General features: G+C 44.0%; 1 protein-coding gene across 6 annotated transcripts in view; it reads left to right on the top strand.

Annotated features, from left to right (window-relative positions):
• The window catches only part of MFHAS1 (multifunctional ROCO family signaling regulator 1), a 92,766-nt gene that overhangs the window by 49,017 nt on the left and 29,710 nt on the right, over nucleotides 1-14,039 (top strand). For 5 of the 6 annotated variants that reach the window (XM_053303685.1, XM_053303684.1, XM_053303686.1 and 2 more), the window contains exons 2-3: nucleotides 1,980-2,262; nucleotides 4,016-4,434. In XM_053303685.1, coding sequence (XP_053159660.1) covers nucleotides 1,980-2,110 — 131 coding nt within the window. In that variant the 3' untranslated portion in view covers nucleotides 2,111-2,262; nucleotides 4,016-4,434. Of the gene's footprint in view, nucleotides 1-1,979; nucleotides 2,797-4,015; nucleotides 4,435-14,039 lie in introns of all 6 variants that reach the window. The other variant, XM_053303683.1, reaches the window with a different exon arrangement.

Here is a 14,039-nt window from a genome sequence, read left to right on the forward strand (position 1 = left end):
GCCTTAGGGACATAAACAGTGTTTAAAAACCAAACAAACCTGGGCGGGGGGGATATTAGGGGACATTATTGTCTGCTATAACAAACTAGGAGTAAGTCTTCTTCTCGAAAGCTTTGGAGGAGTTTCTCCCTCCACTCCCCAAACTGAGAAACACCTCTGCCCTCACTTTCTGTGGACATGGTGGAGAGAATGGGGGAGAGTCTGTTTGCTCCCATTAGCTTAATCTGTTCTCATTCTCAACTGAAATATGTGCCATGTGCAGACAACAGCATTTGCTGGCATTTCCTTTGTTACCTTTGTCGGTTTTCTTCCTCCCCCCTCTCTCATTTTGCCTCTTCCTTCATTGCCTCCTGATCCTTGGGAGTGTTCTGAGAGGGGTGTGTGTTTGTAATAATCTGTAAAAGTGCAATGTAACTGTATGGTGTTATACAAATTAATAATGATGATGATAATAAGCAGATCAGTCTTAATGTGAGTCAGCATCAATGGTCTTTTGAAAAGACGAATGACTTTATGAAACATTTATGTAAACCAGACACAAATAGTATTGTCCTGTCTGATTCAGATTGGCTCTCTGCTTGAATATTTGTTTCCAGTTGTTGGGGGGGTGTTTTTTTTGTATGTTGAGATGAATGTAGAGAAGATTCGGGAGAATGAATATGACACAGAATTTGGAATCTGACACATGTAAAGTAAATCTACTGCATGTTGCTGTAAATTAAATTTTAAATTTTGATTTTTAAAACTGATTTTTAAAAAGTTTAAAACTGTTTTGTATTGTATTTTGTATATCTCCCCCCCACACACACTTTTTTCTGGTCTGTTGTGATTTAATGTGTTATGTGTCTTTATTTGATGTTTTAATGCTGTTTTGTGAGCCATCCAGAGAATAATTTGTTATGGGGCGGCTAACAAAGTTTATTATTATCTTCTATCTATAATACACTAAGTTTGTATATGGCAAGCCCCGCCCACACACTGCCTTACCAATAGGAGGTAACAGAACAGAAGCACCATGGTGATTGGGCAGTGGGGATTCTATATACAGATAGGGAAGAGGAGCAGGTAGGGGATGAGTGAGTGAATGAGTGGTGGGGAGGGGGAGAGCGAGTGAGTGGTGGGGGTGAGTGAGCAGGCGAATGAGTGAGCAGGGAGTGAGTGAGTGGCGGCGAGGAGGCAAGTGAACGAGAGAAATGGCGGGGGGTGGGTGAGTGAGCAGGAGGGGGTGGCTGACACTGAGCAATAAAGCATGGGCTGTGGCAGGGAGGCAAGGAGAGCAACAAAGTCCTAGCGCACAGATGCTCTGTGCGGGTTCACCTAGTTTATTATTAGTTTGAGAAAAGGACGTTGTTTCAAATATCTGAAAAGGGCAGCATCTGTTTACCAGGCCTCAGGAGAAATTCCTCTTCAAAATCCACCTTTTCTGTTGAGTCTTTGGCCAAACTCCTCATTGCCAACCAGAATTCCAGTCAAAGAACATGCAACTGCATTTGCTGCTCATTTCCATCCCCTGTTGCCGTTGCTTCTGGCACTCCCCAACCCCGTCTTATCTCCTCACACTGTTGAAATGGATTGTAAGCTTTGTTGAAACATCACTATGACAAACCTCTAGCTCCGTCTCCCTAGAATCCTAGACACAAGAAGACTCTTTGAGGAAAGCAGCCTTTTCCTCATTAGATTCCTCATTAGCAGGCATGTTAATATGTGGCATCTCAATAAAGATCTCTGGAGTCTGTAGTGGTGGGAGGGGAAAGGCAATGGCAGATGTTTGTTTTTGTCAAGGGCAGCCTAGCTGTTTATCGCAGAGAGAATTGCTTTGGGTGAAACTTCTGTATTCTCTCTCTTCAAATAGCTAATGATTTCTTGAATTTCACTTTCCCCATATCTTACTGGGAACTTAAACATCTTACGTATCTAGACCTGAACCTGCAAGTCTCCCTGTTTTCCTAACACCACCAATCTTGTTCTCTTTCTTCCAGGAGAATTGCTGAGTCAGCCCAGACCTGAGGGAGTGACTGAGATCATCTGTCCTAAGAATGGCAGTGAGCGAGTGAATGTGGCTCTGGTTTACCCCCCTACGCCAACAGTGATCAGCCCTTGTTCCAAGTGACCTCTGGAAGACACCTGCCTTTGCCCCTATATAAGGACACACTAAACACCCCTTAATCAAACAAGCCCTTGCTAAGCATTTTTGGAGATGAGCAGCCTAGAGATGGTTCTGATTGTCGGTGGGGCCTGGACATCTAAGCTTGGGAAATAAAGGTATAGTGGGATCACTGCTTCCTTTTGTGAATGGGGATATTTGCACTGATGGTATTGTTCTATCTAAGAACACCAAGATGAAGCTAAACTGAGGTAGAGAGCCAGCCTTTTGTAAGGATTCGTCATTTCGTGGAATTTACTTACCCTTCTAAGCCCCTCAGTTGAGTGCCTCAACTGTTTCATGGTACATCTGTGCTTGGCAGAATTGCAAGATGCTTTGAAATCTTCCTGCCGCTCTTGTTCTGAGCAAGCTGTGATGCAGGGGGAAGAGAAGAGGCTTGCTCAGGTCATTCACAGTTGCTGGCATATCATTGGCCACATGATTTCTTCATGCACGCCTTACTTGGAGCAGCATGGGACGAAGCTAGTGGGAAGCAGCTCCAGTAACAGGCATGTGAAGGAACCATGACAGTAATATGCAAACCATGATGGGAAATCACCAGAAAAACACAATTTATTACACTTGAAAACTTGGATTAAGAAAATTCCAACACTGAACAAATGGCTTCCAGATAACTTCAAAAGAAAATATAGGTATGTTTGCTTCACTATCACTTCACTTATAGAATAAAATTGTAGTCATTTTTGTGATGTACCATGACTTATTAAGCCAAGCATAGACTGATGGGCTTGAAGGTTTTTCTTCTTCTTCAGTCACCAGCTGAAACAATTCTAGTCAGTAAAAACAACCTCTTACTAATATCGGGTGTTTTTGGATGTAAAGGTAAAGTGTGCCGTCAAGTCGATTTCGACTCTTGGCACCTACAGAGCCCTGAGGTTTTCTTTGATAGAATACAGGAGAGGTTTACCATTGCCTTTTCCTGTGCAGTGTGAGATGATGCCTTTCAGCATCTTCCTATATCGCTTCTGCCCGATATAGTACCAACGGGGATTCAAACCGGCAACCTTCTGCTTGTTAGTTAAGCATTTCCCCGCTGCATCACTTAAGGTGGCCCATTTTGGATGTACCAACCTCTTAAAATATCCCAAAAGAATGGTCAATGAATTAAGAAGGAAATTATGGATTTTCATAACTTTCATTATATCTGATTGTACATAGTTGGTGGATTTGTTATAATCAGCCCTAAAACTTGCTCCCGACAACCACTAAGGCATGCGCACATGCATGTGCACTCACAAGTTTTTGGATGTCGGCTCAGTTCATTTTCGACCCCGCTCAGGTTGAATCAGGAAGGCCCCATTCTGAATGCATGTGCGCACACACTGCCTTGATACTGCCACCCAGAACCAAACTCATTCTGCAAAGAGATGAAAAAAATTAGAGGGACCATTGCCGACAACCATTTTTCTTTCCTGAGAACTTCCACTGAGACTGATGGAGGATGGGCCTGTCAAGTACATTAGTCATGTTCAGAGGCTGAGGGAAAACAGGAAGTGTCCCATCACCATCATCACCATCATGCCCTATAATGCAGGGGGTTCTCAAACAGGTCCCCAGATATTGTTGGACTCTAGACCATTGTGGCTGGGGACAATGGGAGTGTTGTAGTGCAACAGCACCTGGGGACCGAAACTGCTGTAGTGAGCATTCCAGAGGCCACTGTTGGAAACAGGGTGCCGACTTTAATGGTATTGGTCCACTTCAGCAAAAAGGTTTTTCTGTTCTCATGACCAATAAATATGTGTATTTTGCCTGGCTGTATTTGTGTTGAGAAGGTATGGAATGAACATTCAGAATGTGTAAGGCTTTTGAATCTTGAGATGTTAATGTTCAATCTTCTCTTACATACAGATTAATGGGAACAGGTGTGTTGAAGGCTGTACATTGGGCTGGACATAAATCTGCAGCCTAGCTGGACTGATCCTTACCACCAGTTGGGGTTGGAGTTGTGTGTCTACAAGAACTCTCTTCAGTGGCTTATTGAAGCAGCAAGCATCTTCATCCTGAACTGCCCCTCCATGAACTTGAATACACTACAGTCTGAAGGTTCTGGATGGTTTTAATTGCCTCACAAGTACCAAAACAAGTGCATTGTTTGTTGGCTGACAGTAACGTACTGAGACTGAGAAATCTATGGACCAGTATTGTGCACTTGTTTGGACCCAATGATGAATGTAGTATTGTTCTCAGTGCAGTCATTCAAATGTACCCGAAGGAGAGATCTGCTGAAAAGGAGCTGTTGGGAACTCTCTGTGGCTGTCCCCATGCAGGTATGTTTTGAATGTGTTCCTCAGGACAGCACTGACATTCTCTCCCCTATCCCTCTTCCAGCAAGAATTCACTGCCCACTTTCTTTCATAATCTTTAGGCTCTCAGTTGAACTCTAGACAACTTAGAGAATAGTATGGAAGGTGGATTGCACTAGCTCTTTAGGCTCTCATAAGAGCTAATCCCTAAATGTAGAATTTGCCAAGGGAGAAATACTAAGATCACCCCAAAAAATGGTCTCATCCTGAGGCAGCATTAGAAAAGAATTCCATTTCCAAGTTATTTTTCTCAAGTAAAATTATATTTTGGAGTTTTAAAATGGTATACATATGATTCCACAAAATATTTTAAGTTTGAACAAATTCCTTAAATGTTTCTCTTGATTTTTTCAAAATTGGGGGGGGGATCAAAATCACAACAAATTCAAGCATGTTTAGTTTAATCATCTGCCTTCTAATGTTTAACATCAATTTAATAATGTAATTTTGAGTGCCTCAAAAATCTAGGTGCAGCTCAAAAATTGGAAGATTAAAAACAGACCCTGACTGTAGACTTACAATGTGGCAAATTTAAATAAATCAACGAAATCCTCACTTTAGGTGACATTTTAATATTTAATATTACAAGAATTTAACATTGAACAAATGCAAGGTTCTGTTTATTGCCAGAAAGAAAGAACATCCTTAACACTGCCTGTTTCATTCCATTCCATTCCATACAGTAACATGACTACAATAGGCTTCATAAAATAAGTGTGTTCTTAACTTGCAGTTCCACTAGTTATTAATTGGCCCCTACTAATTAAAGGGTTTGGTGATGGTTTGCCAACTAGATATATTAAAGCTTGCAGTGTTATAAAATATTATTTCCAAGTCTTGTCGGAAAACCAAATACTTGTATTGAAAATGGTACTGTAAGAAATACTGACTGAAGTAGAGAACAATTCCTTACTGTGTAACATAGGAAGCTTCTTATACTGAGTGAGACTGTTGGCCCATCTCAGTATTGTCTAGACTAATTGGCAGTGACTCTCCCAATGTTTCAGGCAGGAGTCTCTCCCATGCCTACGTGGAGATGCCTGGGAATGAACCTGGGACCTTCTGCATGCAAGGTGCTCTATCACTAGCTCTGGTCGTGATACCTTACAGCACTCACATGCAATCACCCATCCAAATGCAAAGCAGAGCAGACCCTTCTTAGCAAAAGGGACAATTCATGCTCGTTAACCGCAAAACCAGCTCTCCTTTCCAGGCAAAATAGCTCACGTGAAAGGAAAACAAAAGAATGTCAACTGAGCCTTTCTGTTCCCTGCAAGTGTGGAGATACTTATCTGGCTGTTTTAGTTGCTAGCTTGGCTGGTTTAGTTTAGTTTAGTTAGCCTGACAGAGAGCTGGGTCCCATTCAGGCTTGAGGACTGGAACAGAACTGCAGTCACAGGAACTGAATGTGATGCAGTCTAGAATTCTACCACTTCATTCTGAGCAATATCTAGATCGTCTCTTAGCCTGAGAGCCTCTTCAGAGAGGGAATGTCGTAACAGAAATGCTACACAAGAAGTAATTCTCCTCCTGGTGGAAACCAGCCTCACCTCTGAAGGCAGTGTACTTTGGAGAAGGCTGTCCTCCAGTGTCTTCATGTGTCTTACCAAAGTTTGAAGCACCGGATCTGATAGTTGTCCCAGGAGATCTAATTTGTCATTAACTATTCGCTTAATATATCTTGAGGAATAGTGTTGTCTGCAGTTATGTGCATGGACTGGAATGAGGGCTACATATCTGGATCTGGATTTTAGTTGTGCTTGGTGTTTAGCCCTGGGAGCCTTTTAGATGAGTAGAGATCTGTGACTCTTTTGCCACCACCATGGGAACCTTTGGGCTTGTCAGGGAATGCTGTGTGGAGAGTGACCTGGCATTGGACAGGTAAACATTGATGGCACCCATGCATGGCTTATGTGGTCATAGCATTCTTTGTGCATACGTGCAACATTGCAGTATGTTCCTACATGGAAAAACGTTCAGAAAAAGCTCTTGCCAGGGAGATGGAGACCTTGGAGCTGCCCCCCATCTCTGGCATTGGGGGAAAATGCAACTAGTTTGGGCTCTTTTGTTCTGAGCCAAAAAAGCCAAAACAAAACAATAGACTTGTTCACATTTAAGCACAGCCAAACAAGCTAATGTAGAGAAATCAAGAGAAGACCAGAAAATGATTACTAGCCCATCTGTCTATAAGTAGCCTTGGGAGGGGGAAGAACAAATTATCTTCCAGTTTACAAAATATTCCCTATCTAATCATTTGGAGGCACTCTTGCTTGCCCCAGGTGACTAGGCAAATGGCCTACTTAGAGGCCTAAGTTTGTTGTACCTAACTTCTAGTAGCATAAGATACCCTGTGCTTGTTGGGGGCAGAGTTCACATTATGCTGTAACAACGTCCCTGACAGCCCTTTTCCCCTTGCAAAATCTCCTATGAAAGGGGTGATTTGCATAGATGTGAAAGAGTGGTTAATTCTGCAGCTAGCTGCCTGTGAGGGAATCAGATGTTGGACTAGATGATCATTTGGTTTGATGCATCAGGGCTTTATCTGGGATAAGTTAGTGCTTGCACTAGGCTATTTGCACCAAAAAGCCATGTTTGGTTTCAGGAAATGCTGTTGATCCTGTACACCTTACTGTTTGTGAAACTCAAAAGTAACAGGAGCTTTAGTTTGCTATGAACCACATGCTGCTTTTAAATATTTTTCAGTAGCATGTGCATTGTTTCCACTTATGTGGAATGTGCCCAGATTTATTCACCACCTATCTTCAATTTAATCTTAAAGAGGTGGGGGTGGATTTTCTATTCCCATGTATATTTTGTGTTTCCTTTTGGTTGCTTGGAGGCAATTTTGCCTCCAAACTCCATCTGCTCATACTCATCAATATGCTTGGAGAGTGTGTCGAGGGGAAAGCTGGGTAAATCCTGGCATGCCAGAGTTTTAACACCATAAAATCTGACTAAGAAGGTCTGGATCAGGGATCAGCTGGATATTGATTTTAAGCTCTGAAAAGCTCCTTTTGAGCTTCTTTCAGGAAAAGAAAATGTGTGCTATGGGGATGTAGGCTAGTTACTTTACAAACAAGAAAAGTTCCTTCCTAGCACTCTGTCTCCTCTTCACACTGCTCAGGCGAGGTTTGGCAGTCCTTCATTGCTTTGGGGAGCAGGAGATTGTAAATGAGAACCACTCCTCCTTCCCCCCTTCTCCTTTCCTTGTTTTGTTTACAGTACATCTTAAGACTGTTTATGTCTTTTATCAGTTTTGTTAGGGAGCTGCTTGTGTTAGCTGCAGTTGTGCCTCAGCTCTAATGAGGCGGCTGAGTTTTGCGGAAATCCGGGAGATGGTGGTTCTTGAGATAATATGCAGGAGAGGAGAAAATGGGCTGACACTGTTGTTCTTCCTAGTCAAGGGAAGATGACATGATGGGCCTGGCAAAGAATGCACAGCTTTCCTCCAGCAGCAAGTGGAGTTGCACTCCAGACTGTTAACCAGCCATAGGTAGGGACAAAAATACATGGAGGTGAGAACCATTTAAAACTCGGGGTGATGATCACTCTCCCCCTCCCCACTCTCACCTTGAATTTCTGTTGGGTCACCGGCTGTGAGCATGACCTCTAAATTCTTAAAAAAACAAACACAAAAAAACAAAATGGTGGGTTGTGTGAGAGAGTATTCTAATTGATTCACTCCCCGCCCCCATCAGAGTATTCTAATTGATTCACTCTCCACAATTCCCGCACACTCTGAAATTGTAGTGTGGGGTTTCCATCATTGAAGGCTGCATGTTGCTTAACCTTTCTGTGTCGCCTCCCAGAAAATCGCCCACTAGCAGACCACAGACAGGAGCTGGAGACAGTCTAGCGCAGGCCTGCACAACATACGGCCCAGGGGCCGGATTCGGCCCGCGGGGACTATTTTACTGGCCCCAGGTATCCTGCAGCAACACAGGAGCTGGAAACTGCCTTATAGATCCATCCTATGCATGTTTTCTCAGAAATATGTGCCGTGGTGTACCCAGTGAGGTTTACTCCCATGTAAGCCTGCCTACAATTGCAGCCTGAAACAACAACAGTTTGGGGAGAGGAAGGGACTGGCATTTATTTTGGGCTGGCTTGCACTCCAGGGGCCCCACTGACCAAGCAGGTACAGGACCTAGTTTCTGGTCACTATTCTTGGGTCCATTGACAGGGGGAATAGATCCACAAGTAACTAATGATATTTTAATTTTAATGTAATCATGTGCAAAAAATTGACCTTGGCCCCTGCATGACAAGTTGTAGATGGTTCTGGCCCACTAGGGCATTTGAGTTGTGCAGCCCTGGTCTAGCGTAATAGCCAACCGCTGCCCCAGAAGAGCATTTGGAATAGGGCAGGGGTGGGCAATCCTGCAATACAATGTGGCTGGGGATGGTGGGAGTTGTAGTTCAACAACTGCTGGAGGACCAAGATTGCCCAACCCTGGGATAGGGTGAGCAAGCAACCATAGTGCACAAGAAATCATATCTAATGCCCAAGAGAACGAAGGCATTACAAAGCTAAGTCAAATACACCTCCAGATAGGGGGGGGAAATCTACCCATATTTACCCAAATACAAGACGACCCTGAATTTAAGACAAGCCCCTTCAAAAATAGAAGTTAAATACAGGTTATACCTATATTTACCAAAAAGGAAGAAGACTCTGAATTCAAGATGACCCCAATTTTTAACCTCAGTGAACTTGGAGAAAAACTAGTCTTCGATTCAGGCAGGCTCGGACAGGCCCACAGGGCAACAGGGCATATTCCCGGTGTGTCCCACTCGCAGGACGCCCCTGCACCACACTGCACTCGGCAGCAGTGAATACTCCCACCCTTAAGTACCCATTCTGCTCGAAACCTGGCGCCCTCCCCACATACATTCCACCGCCCTCTCAGTGGTCCTAGTCTGGCCCTAGATTCAGGTAAATACAGTCCTTAACAAAAATATTACTTGCTCCAGTGCTGGTCAACAGTCACGTATGTGAACTGAAATGAGCAGAGATCTGTCCAGGTTGAACAAGGAATCCCAGGGTGGGGATGGTCACATGCTGTGAGTCCTACTGGATGTAATCCTCTAGAACAGTATAATGCAACTCATTACATTTCACAAACATTGGGATTTTAAATCTGTCAAGTAGGACCTGTCCATGTGTTCTGCGGTTTCTTGGCTTATGACTACTTGTTGCATTTGTTGTCATGCTAAATTTTTAGATTGCTTGGTTTATTGAATTTTTAAACTGGTTGGTTGGACTTGTGTGATTTGCTTTTGTCAGTGTAACTGTTTACTACCATACTAAGTCACTACCCAAATTGCATATTTAGTGCCCTAGCACCAATCAGAATATGCCTTGCCTCCCCGCTCCCCAAAGGGTGTGCAGGAGCTAGCCCTTCCCCCAACCAATCAGAAATCAGAATATCTTACAGGCACCTATTCTGACCAATAGCCAGCAAACTAAGGCCAGCCTAGTAATCTGATTTCCCAGGGTCCTTCTAGGCAGGCTGAACACTCTGTAGAGATGTGTCTGCAATATGAGAGCACCCACCCAGTCTACAAGCAAATGGAATTCAGAACAGGTAGGAGCCCTGGTTACATTTCTCCAGCCTCTCCTTCTCCAGAGGGAAGTCAGCCCTTTCCTTCTCACTCAGCACCCTGACCAAGCCCTCAGGAGGCATTGGATTTCTTCAGCATTTGTTTGGAAGCTCTCTTCTTTTCCTTTCCTTTTTTCTTTTTTAATTTTAAATTCCACTGGCAAATCTTGGCAACGTTCAAAGATCTAGAGAATATTGGGAAAGTGGGAGATCTGGTGGACTGGCACTTCCTCTGGGTATTTCTTTTACTAACGGGCAAACAAACAAGCAGCCCCCTGCCTGAATTCTAGTTCTGGGACTTTAAGCAAAGCCTCTTGCTAGCTCCCTTGTCTTTCTCTTACTCTCTCACCTCTCTTGAGGATATGGCTTCCAAATAAAACAAAGCATCTTAACTGAAATCACTCATTGACAACTTATCCTATTGGAAATGTGTGTGTCTTTAATGCAGAAATATTTGTGTGTTTTATGGATTCTGAGATTATTGTCTTCCCTTCATGGGGAACCTTAACAGGCACAGGCCAGTCCAAAACAGCCAAGTATCTCTATAGTCCTTACACCAGTTTTTGTGGCGTAACACTGAGGGGGGTGTGTGTGTGTAGTAGTAGTAGTACTTTATTACAGCCAATGGCCTCTCAATACAACAAAACCACACACAACTACACATCACTTCAGGAACATCAAAAGAAACTGCAATAGAAACAGGGTGTGTGTGTGTGTGTGTGTGTGTGTGTGCTAGTAGTATTGAAAGGAGAATTCTTCAGCATAAGTTCTTTGGACAGGTTTGTGATGTATCTGGTTTAATTTTCAAATCTGATAAAGGATTCTCTCGAGTAAATGTTTCATAGAACTGCAGCCAATTCTATAGAGTCTATTCCAAGTAAAGCCTTAATGAACTCATTGGGGCTTACTCCCACGTAACTGCTGTGTGCATAGGATTGCAGCCCAAGGACATATCCCATAAAATTTATATGGTGAGAGAGGGAGAAATAAGGCTTGTTTTCTTAAGTGTGTATTATATATGCATATTTGTGAGAAGAAAAGAAACTAGTGGGATCTCTGTGGCCAAATACGTTGTGGTATTTTCAAGTAGTGTGAAATGTGTGTATGCAGGTGCTACCTGGAAATAGACACTCAAGTCTCCAAACCCCCACCCCCTTCAGTTGATCTTCTTAGCCTAGTCCTGCATGAAGTGAGGAGGAGAGTGCTGAGATTGCAAGGGGTGGGTGGATGGAGGCAATATTGATAGAAGATGGGATGGAGCTACTGAGGGGAAGAAGAGGCGTGTGGACTTTAGAGAAAGAGAGGTACAGCACTAAATAGCCACCTGCCAAGTGAATTATGGAGATCTTGTTTGAGACAAGTAATCAACTTTACAAATGGAGAAAACCATGGGTTGGTTCTTTCTAACTTAGAGTTGGACCTGCCTGCTATTAGCCCTGCCTATGGTTACCCCTGACTCCCTTCCCTTCTCTGCCCCGCCAGCCCCAAGAAGCATCAGCTACCACTGGACACAAGATCACAAATATTCTTGACTTAAATTGCACTGACATACAGTTTAAGGGACAACAGCAGGACCGTAGTGACTACTGAGCAAGGGGGGACAATTGTCCCCAGGCCTCAAAGGTCTGCAGGGCCCCCAAGGCTTGCTTTTGGCCAGAGTGCTCCTTTGCCCCCTTCTGCACCCAGCCAGCAAGCAGAGCATGAGACACGCCCCTCTCCTCTTCAGTGAAATGAGGGCTGGGTAAGAATGGACTCCCCCTGCCCACACATTGGCCCCTCCCCTGTATTTGACATCAGATGCAAGGGGACGGGGCCAATGCCAAGAATGAGGCTGTCGCAGCCCCGGCAGAGTTCCATTTCGCCTGTCAGCGGTTGCTGGAATTGCTTAAAGGGAGTAGAAATGAGCCCACTTTCAATGATTCAATCAACTGCTGACAAGACAAATGAAAATTTACCGGGGCTGTGAATGGCCCCACGACCTTGCGTCTGATGTCCGATGTAAGGGGGTATGAATTGGGGGGTGCGTGCGATTTGCATGCACGAAGGAGCACCTGGGGCGGGGAGGAGAGACCAGCCAGACTTTGTCCCCCGGCCCCCGCCAAGCTCGCTATGCCCCTGGACAACATAGATCATCTTGAAATTGATTTGTATTTTTCAAGCTTACATAAGAACAGCCCAGCTGGATCAGGCCCAAGGCCCATCTAGTCCAGCATCCTGTTTTGCACAGTGGCCCACCAGATGCTGCTGGAAGCCCACAGGCAGAAGCTGAGGGCATGCCGTCTCTCCTGCTGTTACTCTCCTGCAACTAAAATAAAACATCTTTGAATGGCTAATCTGTTGGAGCATCTGCATTTGATTGTGGAACACAGAGAGAAAATAAATTTGAGTTCTTTGTGCTATGAAAGGAATGTAACCAAGTGATAACAGTACCAATGGCAACAAGTCTTCGCAACCATACCTACCCACCCCGATTATCCTCTTAGTGGCATTATGTAGCCTACAGATTCCATGTCCCTTCACAAGCAAGTACTGTGGCTTTAACTTTTTATTTTGTTGTCGTTTGTATTTTTTTGTGAGCCACCAAGAGATGTAGGTTTCGGGCGGTATATAAATATTTCAAATGAATGAATCTATCAAAGCAATCACTCCTCTGGTTACAACAAAGATCAGTCTACTTAAAATAAGAACATAAGAACAGCCCTGTTGGATCAGGCCCAAGGCCCATCTAGTCCAGCATCCTGTTTTGCACAGTGGCCCACCAGATCCTCCTGGGAGCCACAGGCAGGAGTTGAGGGTGTGCCTCTCTTCTGCTGTTACTCCCCTGCAACTGGTATTCAGAGGCATCCTGCCTTAGTAGCCGTTGACAGACCTTTCCTCCATGAAGTTATCCAAACCCCTCTTAAAGCCATCCAGGTTGTTAGCTGTCACCACATCTCGTGGCAGAGAATTCTACAAGTCGATTATGCATTGTGTGAAAAAAATACTTCTGCTTGCTGGTCCTAAATTTCCTGGCAATCCATTTCATGGGATGAGACCCCTGGTTCTAGTGTTATGTGAGAGGGGGGGAAATTTCTCTCTATCCACTTTCTCCACACCATGCATGATTTTATAGACCTCTATCATGTCTCCCTGCAGTTGGCTTTTTCTTTTTTTAACTAAATAGCCCCAGGTGTTGTAGCCTTGCCTCATAAGAAAGGTGCTCTAGGTCCCTGATCATCTTGGTTGCCCTCTTCTGCACCTTTTCCAGTTCTACAATGTCCTTTTTTAGATGTGGTGACCACAATTGTACACAGTACTCCAGGTGTGGTCGCACCATCATTTTGTGTAAGGGTATTATAATATTAGCAGTTTTATTTTCAGTCCCCTTCCTAATGATCCCTAGCATGGAATTGGCCTGTTTCACAGCTGCCACACATTGAGTTTATACTTTCAATGAGCTGTCCACTACCACCCCAAGATCCCTCTCTTGATCAGTCACCGACAGCTCAGATCCCATCAGCGTATACTTGAAGTTGGGGTTTTTCATCCCAATGTGCATAACTTTACACTTGCCAATACTGAACCGTATTTGGCATTTTGTCGTCCTCTCCCCGAGTTTGGAGAGATCCTTTTGGAGTTCCTCACAATCTCTTTTGGATTTCACTACCCTAAATAGTTTGGTATCATCTGCAGATTTGGCCACCTCGCTGCTTACCCCTACTTATAGATCATTTATGAATATATTAAAAAGCACGAGTCCAAGGACAGATCCCTGTACTTCAATCTATCCTCTCTCCATTGTGAAAACTCTCCATTATACTACCGTCTGTTTCCTGTTCTTCAACCAGTTAGCAATCCACACATGTACTTGTCCCCTTTAGGGATGTGCATGGTGTGGTCCGACACTGTGTGTGTGTGTGTTGCTTTAAGGGCGGGAGTTTACTTACCTCTCCGGCGCTCCATTCTTAAGTGAAATCTTCGGGGCGG

Source organism: Hemicordylus capensis, chromosome 2 (genome assembly GCF_027244095.1).
Source record: "Hemicordylus capensis ecotype Gifberg chromosome 2, rHemCap1.1.pri, whole genome shotgun sequence".
Classification (NCBI taxonomy): domain Eukaryota; kingdom Metazoa; phylum Chordata; class Lepidosauria; order Squamata; family Cordylidae; genus Hemicordylus; species Hemicordylus capensis.